The following is a 20,104-nucleotide window of genomic DNA, read 5'->3' on the forward strand; positions in this document are numbered from 1 at the left end:
AGCCCCATTTCCATCTGTCCTGTTTGCCATCATCCACTCCCTAGAGACTAAAATGGACAATGTGAAATTTGAGCGGGCCCCGAACAAGGAGTATATATCAGAGGTGGTGACCCTTTGAGAGCTGTATGCAACGAAATTTCATTTTGATGTATGCCGATTGGTGTACATTTAAAGTGACAATAAAGTTATCATCATGTAGAACAGAGCCTGGGGTGGGATGATGTCAAGCAAGGACTCAGCCTAGAATTGTTACCTTTCCACAAATGCTCCAAGTCCAGCCCCCCTTGAATTCTGTTTACTCTTATCTAGCACCAATTTAGTGCCTGTTGGTTGACCAGATTCTTGTGTTTAGGTTTGAGCAATAAATCTTCTGAATTGGAACATGTGTGATCCTGAATCTTGGCACCCAACAGTTAAATTAATAGAAGTATGGCAGAAATTGTTAGGTGTGAAAGACTAGGGCTACACTAGAAGGTTCAATTTAACTGATTTATTGCTAAAATTAGTACTTACACAGGAAGGCACAAATCTTTTGCAGACTAGCTGAAGGTTGTGGTTTTATACATCTTGCAAATGGGTTCCCATTACTGAAATCAAGGATGTTAGCAATAGCAATAAGACTTATATACCGCTTCATAGTGCTTTATAGTCCTTTAAGCAGTCAGCATATTGCCCCAACAATCAGGGTCCTCATTTTACCAACCTTGCAAGGTTGAGCTGCTGAGAATTGAATTGCTGGTAATCAGTAGAAATAGCCTGTAATACTGCATTCCAACCAGAGATAAGCAAACTTAAGTGATAATGAAGTAGAATTAAATAATTAATGGAGTATTTTATGAGTCCTATGGCTTTTTTCTCTCCCAGCTTTTACCAAAAACTTTCTGCCACATGAACCTAAAGCTGACATAATTAGCTCCTTCCTGATGGTATACTTAAAATGTAAAAACAAAGTGTGTTTCTTGCCCCGTTGATTTATTTATTTAAAAGTTTTAGTAGTTTTTCATTACAAGAATTTTTATATTGGCAGATAACCAAAAAAGAACATTTAATTAAATAGTAGAAAATACAAGCAATGTAGATAAAGCTAACTTTTATTTGGACTATTACAGAACAGGCTAACAAATACACTAATTGTATAAAAAGCTTAAAAACAGAACAATACCATTCCATACCAACTATACTGCCATCTATTTGCTTTATTACAAAAAAAGTCCAAGTTCCTCACTCAACACGCATTTTTAAGCACAACATTAGCTCCAACGAACTATGCAACCCATTTATACTGCAATTTGAAAGGTGTGGATGGCCAATAATAGTTTTACAAAATACACGTGGCATTCTTCTATCATACAGCAAAACACAGAAAGACAAGTTTTTTTTGAATTTTAAAAAAAGCTACACTAAGTATCATTATCCTAGAGAAAGGCAAGGTTTATGTAACTATAGGAATCACAAAACAGAATGTTATGTGTTCAAAAAAATTATAATTAGCCTGATGTACTTATTTTGCTTTCATACATAGGTAGTTATCTTAAGAAACAATAGTAAAAGCTTGAATCAAATTTAACTGAAAGCAGACACTTCTTCATGGGATTTGGGAATTCACTTTCTTCTTTACAATTAAATAGGAAAGGCTAATATGCAGAATATTAAACACTGCATGGGGTTTGCCAACAAAAGGAGTTTTCTATGCAAGATGAAGCAGCAACAGGCTCTCACAAACCTCTGTAAAAGACATTTATTTCTACAAAAAGAGACTTATGATACAATTGAATCACACAAATTTAACCATGTACCTTTTAAAATATACAAGAAACTCTGAAGTAGAGGATACTTAAAAAATGGAGGGGTTTCAGTATTTTATTTTACACATCTGCATCTTCACATAATTTGATAAGTAACCTTTTACAAAATCATGTAAAAAGCACAATTGCCTGGTAAAGAGTCTTCAAAAGATTTTACACAGCATGCAATTAAAGCAGCCTTTTCTTCCTTATATGGACTCTCTTCACTCAAGTAATCTTCTGCTGCAAAAATTAGGGTAGGAGCCTGGTCTCTTCTGTTAACGCCTTTTGTCTTTCCTGTCTGATTTACGGTCTCTTTCATTCCGTGAAGTCCTTTTGCCTGACCAACTACTTTCTGATATAGACCTTTTTCTGTCCAACCTTGAGCTTTTATCCTTTGATCCTTTTGCATCTCTTCTGCTACCTTTTGAAGACTTGTGACTTCTATCTACACCCGAATTGTCCCTTCGCTTCCGCTCCAAACTCCTTCTATGCTTTCTGTCCCTATTATGTCCTCGCCCCCTGCTTCGACTTCTACTCTCACTGCTACTAGAACTACTAGTACTTTCTCGACTACTAGTACCACTGCTACTGCTGCTGCTGGAACTGCTCCGACTACTGCTTGTTCCACTGCTAGAACTGCTTCCACTGCTACTACTTGTAGAACTGGTGCTACTAGTGCTACTACTAGTACTCCGACTTCGACTCTTACTGGTTTTGTTTCTTGCCCTACCCCTGCTTCTGCTCCTAATTTTGTTTTTAATTTCTACACTCACTGCCTGCACTTGATCTGCCTGTATTTCAGGCAGCTTTTCAGACACTAGAGCTTCTTTGTCTAATTGTGGTGCTTGATCTTGAGTGGATTCCAAAAGTGGCAAAGGCTGTGGCCAAACCACAGACTCTGACTGAGGCTGGACCTCAGCCTCGGATACTGGAATGGATTCAGGCTCCTTCTCTTCTGACTCCTCTGGTTCAGCGTCAACTTCTGGCTTGCCGGGTTCCTCTTTTTCCAGGGCCACAATGAGCTCTTCCTGTTCTGGCTGAGCGTTACATTCCACTTCTGGTTCAACCTCTGCGCTAATTTCATTTTCTAATGGCTCTGTACAATCTGCCTCATTGATTTCCATTACATCCTGCTCACCATCTATTGGCTGAATACCTTCACTTTCTACTTTCGCTACCTCAGCTTCCTCAGTTGGTTTATCTGTCTGCCTGTCATTCTCTTTAACTTCAGCTTCCTCTTCTACTTTAACTTCCATTACCTCTTTTTGCTCTTCCTCTTCCTGTTCTATCTCCCCATCACTATGACTAGCACCTACCTCCTTTTCTTCCCTTACCTCTTCCATTTCTATATCATTGCTCTTGTTACCTGTCTCCATCTCCTCCACCTGCTGTACCACCTTACCCTCTTCCTGCTCCTTGTTCTGGTCTTCCTTCTTTTCTTCTTTCTGTACCTCCTGGTGTTCTTTTTCCTTCACAGACTGTCGTCTGGGCCTGGCTTCCATTTTATTAATTTGCTCAGCAAATTCAGCGCGTCTATTTTCAAACAGTGCTGAAGGACAAGGAAGGTATAATAAACAGCAATTAAGAGCCATAGTTTGAATAAATCACTTTACACAACAGTATCAGAATACATAACATCAGTATCAGAGAAATTATAATCCACGTAGGAAAGTCATGAATTCCATCATTCATCATATGGTCAGCACATTTGTTATTTTGCCACATCTACTTGCATACAGAAGTAAATGTTTTGAGTTAAGATTCTATATACATGAAAGCCAAGTTTGTAAGACATCTATGAGAGAAAACCTATATGCAAGTAGATGCAGCTAACAATCTACTATGGCAATACAGAAATAAAAATACAACAACATACCATTTAACTTTTTTTGGGAATCATCAAACATCTTCTGGGTAGCAGGGCACATTCTGCCAGGTATATAGAACAAATGAGGTTTTGTCTTCGTTCTTATATATTTAATTATTTTGGCATTATGTTCATTCCATTCTTCTTGCTGGAAAAAAATATGATTTTTTTAATGCTTCTGGTGCCATCCAGAAGAGAAATATGCAATAGCTACTAAATTTCCACTCACCAACTGAGCAAGTTCAACTTTTTGTTCCAATAGTCGTAGTTCTGTTTGTTTAGCACGTCTTTCCTCAAAGAGTTCTCGTCTTTCATTTTCAACCTGCTTTCTCTCTTCTTCTGCCTGCACTTCAAGTTTCTGCTCAATTTCTTGTCTTCTCTTTTGCTAAAATAGAACAGCTTAAACTTAATTCAATAATAGCATTCTTATTTAAGTAAGTCATCACAATGCACAAATTGAATCAATTGTTTTAAGCCAATTGAAAGTATTCTTTCCCAACATACATACTGTAGATGGGGATCTGGTTTAAGGAAATTAATACTGAAACAAAAATCATCCCCAATATTGTGTAGTAGAACAGCATAATCAAAAGTAATATAGAATTTTATAAAATATAACCTAAGATCAAATATATTTCAGAGGTTTCTTTTAATATTATGCTGATGAAGGAGTTCAAAATATATTTTCCTGCTCTGTCTTTCCTTTGCCAGCTGTTAGAATGAACTCATAAGAAATTATATGCAGAAATTCCCCTGAATAGGATGAACTATGGCATAAGAAACAGATCAAATATTTTCAGTGATCAGATGGAAGTAAATTCTGTTACTGGAAGCTTGTTCCAAATGACCCTACTAGCTACAATCTACAGGACTTGTTCCCTGTCACTTCTAATGACTAGTAGGAGTTTGCTCTTTCACTTCCTGCTTCGCTAAAATAAAACAGTTCAGATCTGTTATATCATGGGAAATGCATTATTGGTTTGTCTACTACTAAAGTAAAATTTTGATGATTTCAAATCCTTGTTTGTAAATATGAAAAAATGTACCAAAAACATTCTTTCTCTGATAAATGTCCTCCTAAAAGTTTTTTCAAAATAAAACATACATATGGCTGGAATTGATATGGCTGCCAGATTGTGTATTTTTCTATTATACAGAAGTACTATTTTTTTTCCCCTGCACAATTTACTAAATGTGAAATTAATACCCTCTCAGTAGCAACTGTCGATTCTTGTTTAAACTTCTGAAGAGTACCCATCAACAGGCCAAATATACGCCGATTCCTGACAGAATATAGAAAGAAAATATATAATTATACCACAAATATTGGTATTGTATTATGTATACATGGCAGTTTTTCCAAAAATTTCCAAGGTCATTAGCAGCTATAAATGCTTATTGTAAAATACCAGGGCTGTGTGGCTGAGTTGGTGGTTATAAGTGTGATTATTAATTAACCAAATAAAATTATTTTTTTAAATCAGCAACCAGTAGATTTAGTTTATATAATATCAAATGCTAACCAGAAAATAGGTATTCCAGGATCCCTGGTGGTACAGTGGTTAAGTGCAGTATTGCAGGCAAACTCTGCCCAAGGCCTGGAGTTCAATCCTGATGGCACTCAAAGTTGAATCAGTCTTTCATCCTTCCAAGATTGGTAAAATGAGGAGCCAGATTGTTGGGGGTACTATGCAAATATTACTTACATTGTAAACCACTCTTTACATAGTGCTATAAAGCGCTATGGAGAAGTACATAAGCCTAAATGCTCTTGCTATATCCCACAGTCTATGTTTAATACAGGTAGTCCTCGACTTATGAAGGTTCATTTATAGTGACCATTCAAAGTTACAGCACTGAAAAAAGTAACTTATGATCATTTCACACTTATGACCATTACAACATCCACATAGTCACATGGTTTAGATTCGGCTGTTTGACAACTGACTCACATTTTGATGGTTAGTGTGTCCTGGAGTCATGTGATCTCCTTTTGCAATCTTCTGACAAGCAAAGTGAATGGGGAAACCAGATTCAATTAACAACTGTATTACTAATTTAAGAACTGCAGTGACTCACTTAACAAATGTGGCAAGAACAGTCGTAAAATGGGGCAAAAGTCACTTAACAAATTTCTCACTTAGCAACCTAAATTTTGGGCTCAATTGTGGCTATAAGTTGAGGACTACCTATACATTTTAATTAAATATTGCCAGTATTTTTCACTCAGAAACTGGATTGGATAATTTTTTTTGATGTAATAGATTTTTTTGGGGAATTGATAATATCTTTGCTGATTTCCCATTCTCTCTGTAATGCCCTATTTCTTCCCTAAAAGCAGCGTCTGACAGGTGAATACCACACCCAAACCCCTTCTGTCTAAAGCCAAAAGAAAAATATAGCTGTAAGCTACAAAAAGAAATAATAAAATTGTCTCCTTTCTTTTCTGCTAGCAAAAGTGCACAGACTAGTTCTATTTGGTAGCAATCTTGTTCATAGAATGAAAAGTTCTGGATTCAACTCACTAAGTAAAAAACCTGATTTTAACATCCTGGTTAAATTATTTTTTCATAACATAAAATTGATTAGATGGATATTCATTACTTGGCATTGGTCTCTGAAAATCACAATATTTAAAATATGGCATCTACACATTTAATTCGTATAAAATACAAAGATCCAAAAATGTGTATACTGTAAGATATAACTAACTGCTAAATGTTACTTGTAATGATAAAATGTAAGATGATAGTATTCACCTTTACAGCTGGAATAATTCAAGGCCTATCTATTTAAATATCTGCTTCTTCCATTATGTACCTATCCATTGAAATCTGCAAAAAAGGCCCTTCTTAAGAGACATTAGCAGTAAAATGTGATAGGACAAACTCATACCTAACTCAGAAACAAACATTTTACAGGCATTTTGTAAAATATCTCCATTCTCAGTTCAGATCGAGCTGAGATGAAACAAATAGCAAAAATGTCCATTCCTAGTATCAAATATTTTTTTGATATTTGGAATGTTGGTGGGTACCAAATGTTATTTTGGCTTATTTATGATCAGATGTTCTGTGGCTCTGCTTGTTGGAAAGACTGTTATAGGTGATCTAGTAAACAACAGCTTCAGTTAAATTGCTTAGTATAATTCACAGCACAGAATACTGTCAGCATTTCTTGCCAACTTATCCTAGCGTTCTTCAAAGTGAGATTGCTTTTGTTTCTTCTGCTGGAATTGGGAAAATTTAAAATCACATGAAAGATCATGCAATACCTTTGTTTCCCCTTTTCATCCATATTTTGATCTTGAATAAGGTCTCGGCGTGTTCGCTCTTTGGAGGTAGCAACAACAGAGGACTGCAACGCTGGCTGCAGAAATAGATCACAGCTAGGTTAATAGAAACCCATATATTAAACTTATATGCTGCCCATCTTGCCAAAGGCAACCCTTGCATTTTACATTTCTCTATTCTTAAGCCCCCAATAACATTTCAAATATACTTTACTTTTTTAACATCATCATCCTCTGCGTCGCTTTCATGGCGTGATTCTCTCCTTGTCCGACGTTCACCAGCCAATCTAAAGTGTCAGAAGCAAGCAATATAATTGAGATAATCAAACTTTTGCACTTATGCAGAATTCCAGAACTTGGCATTAGCTGATAGTTTCTTTTATTAAATTGCATTGTGGAAGGAATGTTTTTAAAACAGATATTTGTATGCTCACTTCTGATAGATACCTAGCAATGAGGGATGCTGCACTACGTAGTCCTCATCTCACAACTGTTCATTTAAGAACTGTCTAGAATTAGATTGGTACTTTACAGTCCATGAAGCACTTTCAGCTGTCACAAATGTTGCAAACTACACACACACACCTGTAATGTTCGTGATTTTGTCACCTGGCAACTGGCTCACATTTACCATTGGCTGCAGCATCACATTATCACAATCTGTGATCTTTTTGCTAATTTCTAGCAAAAAATGTCCATTAGGGAAAATGAATTTAAGCATTGTGTGAAATGCTTAATAATCACCATAAAATGAATGATCTGGCAAAATTGAGGTGCTCCAGGTTCCTTCAATTAAACAATGCTATCCCCCAAGATTCAAACAGCCCCTACCCTCCTAGTGTTTTAAAGGGCCCTGAAGACCTGGCTCTTTGTCCAGGCATTTGGCATGTATGACGAACCCCCCTTTCTTCTTTTGAGCCCCTTTCTTCTTTTTCCTTGTTCTTATCAGAAAGGTTTGCAGTCTTTTAAAAAAAATTAAAATATTTTTAAACTGCCTAGAATTGATGGGAGTCGGGCGGGATATAAATACCAATACTTGGCTAGCTTAATGTGATGTGCAAACCTGCCAAATGAAGCTACACACTGTATGTAAACTAATCACTGTGACATATTCTACAGTACATAGCCTATGCATCTTGGCAGAAAATTAACCAAAATGTAGCAAACAGATACACTGAATATGGTTAAGATATGAAAATAATTTGATTCTTCAATCTAAGTGGAAGTATTCTCTGCTCACCTATTCGTCGACCCTTCTAGATCCCTCTGTTTGGCTGGGGGTCCTCCGCCGCTATCCGAGAATCCACGCCTAACATAAAACAGCAAATTAGCTTTCTCTGAACAAATGCATATATAATGTTCTGTGAAGATGTATGCAGTATTTAAAAAATAGCCAACTATTAGTTTCTTCATGAAAGGTGAAACAGAAATGCAATAAGTGAAGCTATTAGTATTAAGCAAGACAATCTAAGGAACATTTTTCTATATAAAATGAATAAAACGTATAATTGGTAGAGAGTAGTAACTATACACAAGCACACACACAAATATATTTACTAAAGCCTTAGGATTCTAAAGCTTCTGACTCTATCCCTATTGTGGGCATCATGGTAGTAGACTACAGCAGCATAAGAAGTTTGAATTTCAGATTTTTTAAGAAAATTTATAAGCTGCCTACCAACTCACAGTGACTCTAGGCAGCTTACAATGATCATCCTTGATTGTTTGCTTGTCTACTCTAGAATTATAATAGAAGCCTACAGATCAGCTAAAGTCATTTCTGCACTGGATTTTCTGCAGAGTATTGTATAATTCCAGTGTGCTAATCCAAAGTGCAGTTGATTATAGCTTTTCCCCCTTAACTTACAATAAATAAGCCTTTTTAGGGAGAAGGTGAACTATCCCCATACAGTATTTTCAGGGCAGCATAAGTAGTCCACAGGATGAGACTCCCAAACAATAACACGGTGGTCGCTTTAAAGTGTATACTGCTTGCCACCCAGCACACAAGTTATGACTATCATATCCTAAACACATCCTGTACTCGGAGCTAAGACTTAGGTTTGACTAGCCCAGGGGTAGGCAACCTCGGCTCTTTTAGGACTCGTGGACTTCAACTCCCAGAATTCCTGAGTCAGCTGACTCAGGAATTCTGGGAGTTGAAGTCCACGAGTCCTAAAAGAGCCGAGGTTGCCTACCCCTGGACTAGCCTTAAATATATACCGATAAATCAGTTAAAACGGAAGCGGAATTTCCCCACAGCAGAAGATTTGCGGGCAGTAGGAAACAGTTCTTTCGCAGGTCCTCTTAACACTCACCTCAGCAATAGGCTCCCGCGCCCCCTACCTCCACCAGGGCCTGTGACGGCCAACAGTCTCCCTTGAGCGGGCCTAGAAGGGAGGAGACACACAATGAAATCGTAATCGCCAGGAGGAGGAAGGAAGGAAGTACAGCAAGGGAACCGCCGCCTCTCAAGAGCAACGCCCGGGGCCTCGTGTTTGCACAGCGCTGCAGCGTTTCCCAGCTCACGCCGGCACCATTAACTGACGCACCACCAAGCTGCCCTCTAAGCCAGGGGTCTTCAAACTTGGCCCTTTTATGACTTGTGGACTTCAACTCCCAGAATTCCTCAGCCAGCAAAGCTGGCTGAGGAATTCTGGGAGTTGAAGTCCACAAGTCATAAAAGGGCCAAGTTTGAAGACCCCTGGCTCTAAGCAAAATCCCTCCCTCCTTCCGGGTGCCTCCACGCCTTTTTGGCCCCCCTGGTCATTTCCATCCGGGCGCGGGGAAAAAAAAATCGGCGAGGAGGCTCACAGCGGGCCTCTTTCTACGGAAGAAGGCGGCCGATCTGCTTCGATTTAGTAACGGGTAAGCAACTGCAAGCCACCCCGGGTTGTTTTTTTGAAGGAAAGGCGCAAACGAGGCCTCGCGGTCAGAAGTCAACCGCAAAGCAGCCCTTAAGCAAGCAAGCAAGCAAGCTTCTTCCGAACCCCACGACCCTTCTTCACCCGCTATGGGCTTACCGCACATCGTTGGGGTCCCGCCCCGTGAGTTTGCGGATATTCTCATCGACGTGCTTGAGGCTTTCCTTGGCTTTCTCCAGCTGCTCTTGTAGAGCCCGCACGGCTACCGCCATGCTTGCCGCCACAACCGCGGCCTAGCCAACCGGAACCCAACGGAAAGCACGATTAGGGGGGGGGGGGCAAGGAGACAGCCCAGCTTCGCGTAACGTGGCTCCAAGAAACTCACCAATGAGAACTCGACGTTTGGAGTGATACCTTTTTTACCCAAGAGCTAATCGCAACCTCTAGCGAATGGCCAACCTATGAGTAGGAGTGGCACTGCGTTGCTCCAATCAACGATCGAACTCTCAACCAATGAAGAACTGACATTAAGGACGCAACGTTACTTGCAACCACTTAATCGCTTTTGCTTCTGTAATCCTGCCAATAACTAAGTGCCTGAGTAGAATGATATCTTTACCACCAATCGAATGATAGTTACCTTTCAGCACAACCAATCGGTGATCGGCGAAAATGTGAATGCCCTTTTTCCACGCTAGGATAATCCCTACTAAAGTTCGCGCGCCTCTCTGGCTTTCGGTAGTTGGAGGGCGCGCGGTTTCCTCTGTTCGTGATCTGAATTTCAAAGCGTATACCGCAATAAAGAGCGTTTTTATTTACGTCCAGATGGAATTAAGCGTCAGTGATTTCACGTTGCTGTCTTTGTATTGTATATTTATAGTTTACGGTATTATGCTTTTGTTTATGCTACATTTGATCGTTTTGTATTGTGGCAGCATAGAGATGTAAAATACTTTTTTGACTGCTTTCAAGCCAGTCTCTTGGCGATTGCCCGGCAACGTTCCTATGGTTTTCTTGGGAAGATTTTGTAAGTCAGGGGTCTTCAAACTTGGCCCTTTTATGACTTGTGGACTTCAACTCCCAGAATTCCTCAGCCAGAGAAGCTGGCTGAGGAATTCTGGGAGTTGAAGTCCACAAGTCATAAAAGGGCCAAGTTTGAAGACCCCTGTTGTAAGTGGTTTTCCCTTTGCCTTCCCCCCGCCCCCCAAGAGCTGAGATTGACTGGGCCAAGGTCAGGCAGCTGGCTTTGTGCCCAAAGGAGGGAGCAGAAGTCTCGGTTTCTAATCATTTACGAACCATTGATCCACAGCACTATAATTAACATATTTCTCTTAGCGGTTCTTTTTTCTTTTCTGCAAGAAAATTACCCGTTATCGCGAAAGGAACCCAGCGCGTGTTCCGCAAACGTTTCAATACTGCCCTTATTGATGTGATATTTATACTGCTTGGAGTTAATTCATAAGAGTTAAAGTGCGATAGTTTTAATAGTTTGTGATTGTTTGCATAAGGTAGATTATGATTGTTCGTATTCTTATACCCTGTACTTAGCTCTGGGAAGTCGGGGAGGGGGGAGGGGGGAAGGGAGGGAGGGAGGGGTTGGGGAGTGGGGAGGGGTTGTGTTTTGTTTGTTAAAAATAAAATGTATTGTAAAACTTTTTAATAAAAAATAAATAAAATACTGCCCTTGTGCCTATTAGCGCATTTGCTAGAAGAACGCCCTGCCTACAGGATCCACCGCTTGCACTAACTAACCGAGGCCGGAGCGTCCGGAAGCTCCGCCCGACGCTGACGCCGGTTGCCTTGTTACGCTGCCTCGGCTCTTACTTAACGAAGAGGTCCGGGGTGGTGGTGTCGGTTGGTATTGCGTCGGGGTGGGCTGGGGCTTTCGGTCCCTTCTCTAGGTGGGAGCTGCTCGGCATGAATAAGTCGGAGATGGCGGACGAAGCTCTCTTCCTCTTGTTGCACAACGAAATGGTGTCCGGGCTGTACCGCGCTGCCGAGCAAGGCGATGGGGTGAGCGCGAGTTTCCAGCCCGACGCTTCTCGCGTGCTCGGAAAAACAGGGGAACCCTTCGGGATTCTGGTTGGAGAGTAGCTGCTCCCGCTTCCACTCCTCCTCCTCTCCCTGAGGGCCAAGCGGGGCTTCCGATTTCCAGGCAGCTCTTTAGGCTTAGGAAGCGGTGCGCCCCTTTGGGGGTCGTGCGGGCGGCCCTGTCCGGAGTTTCTTCCAGGTATCAGTGGCTGAACAGGTAACTTAGACGGCGGGCTCGACGGTCTTTTTTTGGATTTTTCCAGTAGTGCTGGATTCGTACGCTTTGCTTCCGGTTTGTCGGCTGTGGAGACTGGGTAAGACGGAATACTAGTGGGAGGGATGATTTGAAGAGAACGGAAAGGTTGTCACTTATTTTAACGCAGGGGTCTTCAAACTTGGCCCTTTTGTGACTTGTGGACTTCAACTCCCAGAATTCCTCAGCCAGCCATGCTGGCTAAGGAATTCTGGGAGTTGAAGTCCACAAGTCACAAAAGGGCCAAGTTTGAAGACCCCTGTTTTAGCGTATGAAATAGTCTGGTTCATTTTTTTAAAAAAATTAACGTCCAACCTTACTTTTCTAAAGGTCAGTGTACGGCTTTATTTTTACCGACCTGATTACAGGTAGCGCTTGACTTACGACCACACTTGAGCCCAAAATTTCGGTTGCTTAAGCGAGATAGTTAACTAAGTTGCGCCTCATTTTGTGTCCTTTCTTGACACTCTTGTTAAGTGAACCGCTGCAGTTAAGTCAGTAACCGGGGTTGTTAAGTGAATCAGGCTTCCCCCATTGACTTGGCTTGACAGAAAAAGTTGATCAAATGACCCCAGGACACTGCAGCCGTCATAAATATGAGTTAGTTGCCAAGTATCTCAGTTTTGATCGCTTGACCATAGGGATGCAGCAATAATAAGTGTGAGAACCGGTCATAAGTCACTTTTTTCAGTGCTGTTGTAACTTTGAACAGTCGCTAAATGAACTGTTGAAAGTGGAGGACTGCCTATACTTAATTCTGAAGTTCCTTTAATGCACCATGCCTGCTTTTTTTTGAGTAGATTCTGTCACTTGAATGAATGACAAGAACTGCCCATTTGGAGGAGTTATAAATCTCTACACCTGCCACATCCTGTTGCTATTCAATGAAGTGGCTTTGGCTACTCCCCTCCCCCTCCCTTATTTTATTGTCAGTAGCATCCTTTCAGATGCCACATGAGTTTTTTGTTTTTTGCTACAAACACTAACAATTGTCCCTTATTAGCACAATACTGTAAAAGGATAACACTGGCAATGTTTATCTCAGATTTACTGCTCTTGCATGACAAAGTCACAATTGCTTTCATTTTGATTCTACTTTAAAATAGTTAGAGAATAAAAAGAATCATTTAAAACCATTTAAAAATAGAGTATTTGCAACTACAACGTTCTCTTTTTGTAATTATAGGAAAATGGACGTTGTATTACAAAATTGGAAAACATGGGGTTTAGAGTAGGACAAGGATTAATAGAAAGGTGAGTGTAATGTTTATTTTCTCTTTTGACTACCGGTATTTTCTTTCTTTTGCAATGGGGTTGTGTAATCTGTGGTGCCAGGGTCAAATACAATTTCCCCAACCCCTTTTTGTAGTCCTTGAACCACCTTGGAGTAAAAACTGAACTCTTTTTATCTATTCGGAATGAGAAATAGCTGAAATTGTAGTGCAATGCCTAAAATAGGTGTGTTACACTAAGAATAAACTTTTGGGGCTCTTGCTGACATTACCCAGTTTGTAGACCTTTGAGCTTCTAAAATTATTAAGTATGGCCATTAGCCATGGCCTTTTTATTTTAAAGGACCAAGGTTGGTAAAATACTAAAACTATTGTCTTATATTGCCAGTTAGGAAAAAAGTGTTTGAACTGGAGGAATGAAGGGAAGTACTACTGTGATATATGTTCTCTTAATTCCATATTTTAATTTTATGGATGGTTCTCATTGCTGTTAATATAAGCGTATCTACATTTTTCCAGCTAGATTCCTTTTGTCTTTAGAAATATATATTTCATTCATACTGTATTATATATTCAAACTCAGTGTTTTTATCACTGTAGGATACATAAGTTGTTATATTTTATAATTAATGTTAAACAAATTTAAAAAATGAAAAATAGCTCACATTGCTTTAACTTTAAGAGAAAAAGTTGGTAAATAATATGCAAAAAGTAATTGCATATTGTGTGTATTATAATATAATTTAATGGTTTCAATAGCAGTGAAGCTGCATTTTTTCAATGTAGCCCATGGAGTTTTCTATATTCTGCATGCAGAATATATATCCAGTCACTTTCGTCATCTATCTCCTGTTATAAAATCAGTTGGCGTATTTTAGATTTGATTGGGTTGTGCACATTTTTTAAACTGATTGTAAACAGTTAGTGTATTACTCTGTGTATAGGTGATTTAAGTGCTGCTGTTACTTGGGTTGCTTTCTCTTAGGTTCACGAAAGATACTGCCCGATTCAAAGATGAATTAGATATAATGAAGTTTATCTGCAAAGATTTTTGGACTACTGTATTCAAAAAACAAATTGATAATCTCAGGACCAATCATCAGGTATTATGACTTGTAGAACAAGGAGTCAAACTATGTTCCATTGCTGTGCTGTTCTGTTCCTTTTCAAACATTTCAGTTCAGTGCATAGATTTTAGCTAGGTAAAATGGATGTTATAAATAAGAGCAATATGTACATAGGAGCCAAGTTATTTTTATTTAACAATAGCAATGCAGTTATTTTTCTTCTTGATGAGTTTCAGCAGAATTTATAGTCTTGAATAATATTTGTCTACACTTTCATTGCAGTGTTAAAACATGTATAGTGAAAATTGTTTTGAATATAAAAATCTGCTAATATGAAGTTTACTATGGTCAATTTGATCATTAAAAGGCTAAGTTGATGATATGTTACACAGAATAATCCACTGACCTCTGCTGTCCACATTTCTTCTGTCCTGAAAGGAAATGTCCATATTTCTGTGAACCTAGGAAGTATTCCAGTTCTGCTAAATAAATACAGACGCATATTAAATCATGTGGTAACATGCTACTAATGAGTCAGCTAACAATCCCCTTCCTATAAAACGTTGATTTGAAGATTTTAAATGATACGGAGATTCTGTTTGTCTTTCTAGTTACGATAATAAAATCATAAATACAAATTACTGCTTCATTTGGCATATTTAAATCTCAGTTTGCATGTATAAACTAGCACAATGTATATATGCTGCTTTTCAAATACATCTTTGACTTCCTAGCAAATTTCTTAGCTGATGTTTGATTACTAAGTCTCCTTTCTGTCCCTTTATTACTTTTTTTCAATCCTTCTCAAATTGAGTCATTCCATAACCTTTTGCTATCTTTTACTACTATGAAAACTTTTAAATGTTTTGAAAAAACTTTTGTCTCGTTAATCACTGACTTGATTCTCCCATACTTTTTGGAACATGAATCCAGTTGGACTAAAAAACGCTGACAGCTAGACACTGACCGATTAATTTTTAAAACCTAAAAATATGTTCTAAGTTGATTGAGGGTAAAGGGTCTATAGTTACAGTAATAAAACTGCTAATGCATCCCTAATGAAAAATATACAAACTCTAATTTGGCTGCATATGGGCAAGCTTGATAAATTCTGTTGATGTCTGGATCATCTTTCTAAGAAATGTTTGAGTGTAACATTAAAATGAATAGCAGGATATATATGTATTAAATAAAATTTAAAATGGAAAATGTTCATTTCTGCAGGGTATTTACGTACTTCAGGATAATAAATTTCGTCTTTTGACTCAAATGTCTTCAGGAAAGCAATACTTGGAACATGCCCCTAAGGTATACGTATTGTATTATATTCAGAGTAGCTTTAAAATGTCAGTTCTTAAATGGATTGTTATTAAGCCTTCTGTCTCTATATGTGTGGGGAAGAAGATCAAACTGTGGTTTCCTGCTCCCTCCCATTTTCTATGTGCTATGTGCACAGGTTGCATATTATGTGTATTATGCATAACGTACATAATATGCAACCTGTGTTTTATGCCTTTTATGCATACTGTGCTAATTTGTCTGAATATATGAGGAGCAAAAGCCTGGTAAAATGAGGAACTATGTAGTGCCTGCCAGTCTTTCTCTCTTCACATCCAGTTGAGAGAGAGTTCTGTTTTGACTCAATGGAATGTGAGCAGAAATCTCTGTAGATTTTGCTACTGAATGGGGCAAAATCTTAAACAAGGCATGGGGAGAAATGTGGGAAGGAGTCCCAGGGATATTGTGCTAGCACGTGCAGTCCTTTGAACAGTATAAACACCATACTGTGTGAAATTTGGAAGATAAATATTGGATGGGAAACATGTATCTATAAAGTATCTAAAATTAAATGCATTCTAAGCTATTAGATATGCACCTTTGTTCTCATACTAATATAAGAAGAGAGATTTTTGGTTCTTTATCTCTCCTTTTTCTTCGGAACTACATTCAATCTATTTTGAAAATGCTCTTAAGTATAACATTAACTATTAGAAAATCTTATTTTGTTATTGGAAAAATAGCCAAATGGCCTTTGCACTATGGGATCCTTTCAACATATATAATTAATATGCTGATTTCAAACTCCTGAACAGCCTGGCTATTGTTTTCCCTATTCTGATAACCTTTAAGGTGGACAATAGTATTATATAATATACATTTAAGATAGCTAAATATGCAGCCTTCTGCCTATAGTAGTTTGATTGCAAAGTGAACATGAGGTAGAAGTCTGATACGGCTGCAAAAAAAACCCCAATGTAATTTTACATTGTATGAACAGAACTGTAATTTCTAAATTGGAGCAAATAACCCACATATCACCTTTCCACATCAGTCAGAGTCCAACTTGAGCACTATTCTGGGCACTGTACTTCAAGAAGATTTCGGAGAAATTGGAAGGGAAACAGATAATTAGGATAATACAAATCAAGATATATAAAAATACATATTGTTTAGCTCTGAAAAAATGGGGAATTATTATCACATTTTTAAGTACCTGAAAGGTTGTTACATAGAAAATGAAGGCAGTTCTTATTTGTTGCAGGATGAAGGGCATAGACTAAAGAAGTTACATAAAACTAAGTTTGGTTAAATTTTATAAAAAAAACATTTTAAAACAGTACAAATAGCTTGACAGTGAAATCTATTACCCAAAGATATCGTGTACTTTTGTTCATTGGATGTGCTCAAGTAAAGGGTAAATAGCCATTTGTCAGAAATGCTTTAAATTGAATTCATGTACTAAATAGGGGATTGGATTTGATGATCTAAATCGCTGATTATCAACTGGGGCCCTAGGATATTTCAAGGTGGCTATAGGTTGAAAAACATGTAATGGGGGACATGGCATGTGTCGAGGAGCCTACTGAAATGTATTATACTGCGTCTTGTTGATGCCAGAAAATACACCAATTACTCTACCATGTATGTTTCTGGTAGTGGGACTGGGAAGGTGGGGGGGAGACATAGGAGGAAAAATTTGAAGTGGGCCATGAGTGAAAAAGGCTTGAGAAACACTTAAACAATAGCTTTCTGACCCTGTCATCCTCTAATTCTTAGAAAATGTCTTACAAAGACATTTATAATATAACTTCCATTGGAACTTGGGCAGAAAGCTAAAAAAATGTGTATCAGACATGGATCAGGATCCAAATCTTTCTATTTTCCATGCATTTCCTCCATCCAATCGCCTTTACTATTATGGGAGGAAAAACTATGCTAGCCCGATTATGCTGTAGTTTATTGTCCTTCTATCAGAATAATAATAAAAATATTTTAAATGAAGTCTGAAACAGAAGCAAATAACATTAAAAGTGTCTCTAGCTTTTACCTCATTGAACCATTAATGGTTTGAAATTTGGTGCAAGCTTCTTTCTTTTTAGGCTATAACAATAAGTTTGTATTCCTCAGAATGAGTTTTAGAAATTATTTTAAGATTAGAGTTTTACCATGAATATTCTGCCTTGACATATCTTGCAGTATTTGGCATTTACATGTGGACTAATTAGAGGCGCTTTATCAAATTTGGGAATAAAGAGTATTGTGACAGCTGAAGTTTCAACAATGCCTGCATGTAAGTATGTTTTATATTAGCAAAATGAGATAAATCTGCTCTCTTCTATGTACTTTATAAGATAAAATAAGTGAAATTACGAAACAGTTGCTTTAAAGTGGTGCTAGAAATTGTACCTTAATATAAAATTAGTGAGCTCCCTAAGAAATAAGGTGACAGTAGTTATTGGCATTAATGCCCAGCCAAAATTGTCGAGTTGAACAGGACATTTCCTTCATAAATCTTTCCTAAATCTCACCGAGAATGTTTTTTCTGTACATGGTACAAAGCCACATACAGTACATTTGTAGCACTAGGAACCAGAAGTAGCTGTTTGTTCTCTACTATTTTCCACAATTCAATTAGAATAGTTTCTCTAATTGAATTATGAATTCAAATTAAATTATGTTCGAATTAAGTTAAGGAAAAATGGGATTTTTAGAATGTGAAAGTAATCGAGGAGGAAACAGACTGTAGTCTCACTAGATAGGTTCTACTCATCAAGGCAGTGAACAGATTGCATTGTAAAATGTATTTTGATATGCTTGAACCTGAAGATTAGTAGAATTTTTAGAAGTACGTATGTTTGTTTCTGATAAAACAAATATTCCTTAATATTTTTTTTTGCAGGTAAATTTCAAGTGATGATACAGAAGACGTAAATATAAAATCCATGGTCTTGCTCTGTAAAATGGCAAAATGAACTGTATTTTATTTATGTGAAGCTTTCCTTTATTGTGTTATGTGTCCGCTTTGTCAAATAACATTTTTTCCAGAGGCGATTAATTGCCATTTTTCATAATTTGCTGGTAGATTTTTAATTGTCTTCAATTTTGACCCATGCAGATGAATATTTGTAAGGATGAATAGAATATCTTAAATAAATGCTAAACTCTAGTATCTGGCTAATCCTATACAATTTCAGTTTTGCAGTGTTGAAATGGGTCATGGCCATAGAGCTGAGAACGGTATTCCTGCTTTTCAGTTCCATAAAGATTGTTTAGGTATATTCCATAGACAATAAAATTGCTTCAAGATGATCTTGCATAGTTTTAAAAAATATGCACTTGCTTACCTAGCTGAAAGTTTTAAAATTACCTAAATAATGTTAATGTAAGAATTACGGTTGAACTGGGTAGTTATTGCTCCAAATCATATTTAATGTGTAGATATGTAAGATGTTGTCTGTAGCTATTCATGTAATACAGATAAGTCTTACGCATTGTTAGATTTTATATTTTGATTTACTGGATTTTCTTTATAAGGTTGATACTTCAACCTTTGAATTAATGGTTTTGACATGTTGGAATTAAAAGCAGTGAAGTGGGCATGCCCGAATTCTATTTAGAAATCTTGTCCATCAAACTGAAACTGATAGTACATGGAGACTAATAAGTATAGGAAGGTAGAACAATCAAAGACCTTATATTCAAGAAGTAACCTTTTGCTCATAGCCGAATACATCCCTCAGAAACAGATGCATAGACATTGATATGGAATGGCTAAGGAATTTGATTTAATGGTCAGAATCTATCATAAATGTTGACAACAGAGGAATATTGTTCATTCTTATCTTTTTCTAATATGAAAAAGTTTATTGCAGTGTTTCTGAACAAGCAATAGTTTGGCAAGGTATAACAATTACAGCTAGACATAATCAATGTTTAATGCAGTTGCTTGTAAAGTTCAGTAGAAAAGAATATACTGTATGTAGATGATACATACACAGTTGGTGTGCAATTCGCAGATTCCTGCTCAAAGAGCAGTTGGCAGGCATGCCTAGGAGATCCTTTGTACAGATTATTTTGGAGGTGTCAATTGCATCCTTTCCTGGACTGGAAGGAAGTTTGCTCAATTACTCAAGCCTTGGTTACTACCTGGATTACTGCAGTATGCTCTACATGGGACTGCCCTTGAAGAATTGGAAGTTATAATGATCCAGAATATGATGGTGCGTGTGGTGATGGGGGCTCCTAGGTTTACTCATATAACATGTATTGTGTGATTTGCATTGGCTGCCAGTTTCCTTCTGGGTGTAGTTCAAGGTGTTGATTATTACCTTTAAAGTCTTACATGGCACAAGGCTAGGTCATCTGTAGGACTGTCTCTTCTGAAAGACATTTACTCATCCTACCAGAGCAGAACAGGTGGGACACTCCTA

At 37.9% G+C, this 20,104-nt stretch overlaps 2 protein-coding genes across 2 annotated transcripts; one reads left to right on the plus strand and one right to left on the minus strand.

The window, feature by feature from the left end:
- Positions 1–1,073: 1,073 nt before the first annotated feature.
- PNN (pinin, desmosome associated protein) lies at positions 1,074–10,142 on the minus strand. The gene is made up of 9 exons (XM_083379576.1): positions 9,970–10,142; positions 9,265–9,336; positions 8,187–8,255; positions 7,161–7,233; positions 6,929–7,023; positions 4,862–4,937; positions 3,884–4,039; positions 3,664–3,802; positions 1,074–3,336 (listed from the first exon to the last, which is right to left on the minus strand). Exons 1-9 carry the CDS (start codon positions 10,080–10,082, stop codon positions 2,063–2,065), a joined length of 2,067 nt encoding a protein of 688 aa, XP_083235702.1. The 5' UTR covers positions 10,083–10,142; the 3' UTR covers positions 1,074–2,062.
- A 1,348-nt stretch (positions 10,143–11,490) lies between these two features.
- Positions 11,491–19,276, plus strand: TRAPPC6B (trafficking protein particle complex subunit 6B). Its single transcript, XM_083359568.1, has 6 exons — positions 11,491–11,823; positions 13,281–13,348; positions 14,312–14,429; positions 15,618–15,701; positions 17,871–17,964; positions 18,574–19,276. Exons 1-6 carry the CDS (start codon positions 11,728–11,730, stop codon positions 18,603–18,605), a joined length of 492 nt encoding a protein of 163 aa, XP_083215694.1. The 5' UTR covers positions 11,491–11,727; the 3' UTR covers positions 18,606–19,276.
- The last annotated feature ends 828 nt before the right edge of the window (positions 19,277–20,104 follow it).

The sequence above is a fragment of the Vipera ursinii genome, assembly GCF_947247035.1.
Source record: "Vipera ursinii genome assembly, chromosome: 1".
NCBI classification, from domain to species: domain Eukaryota; kingdom Metazoa; phylum Chordata; class Lepidosauria; order Squamata; family Viperidae; genus Vipera; species Vipera ursinii.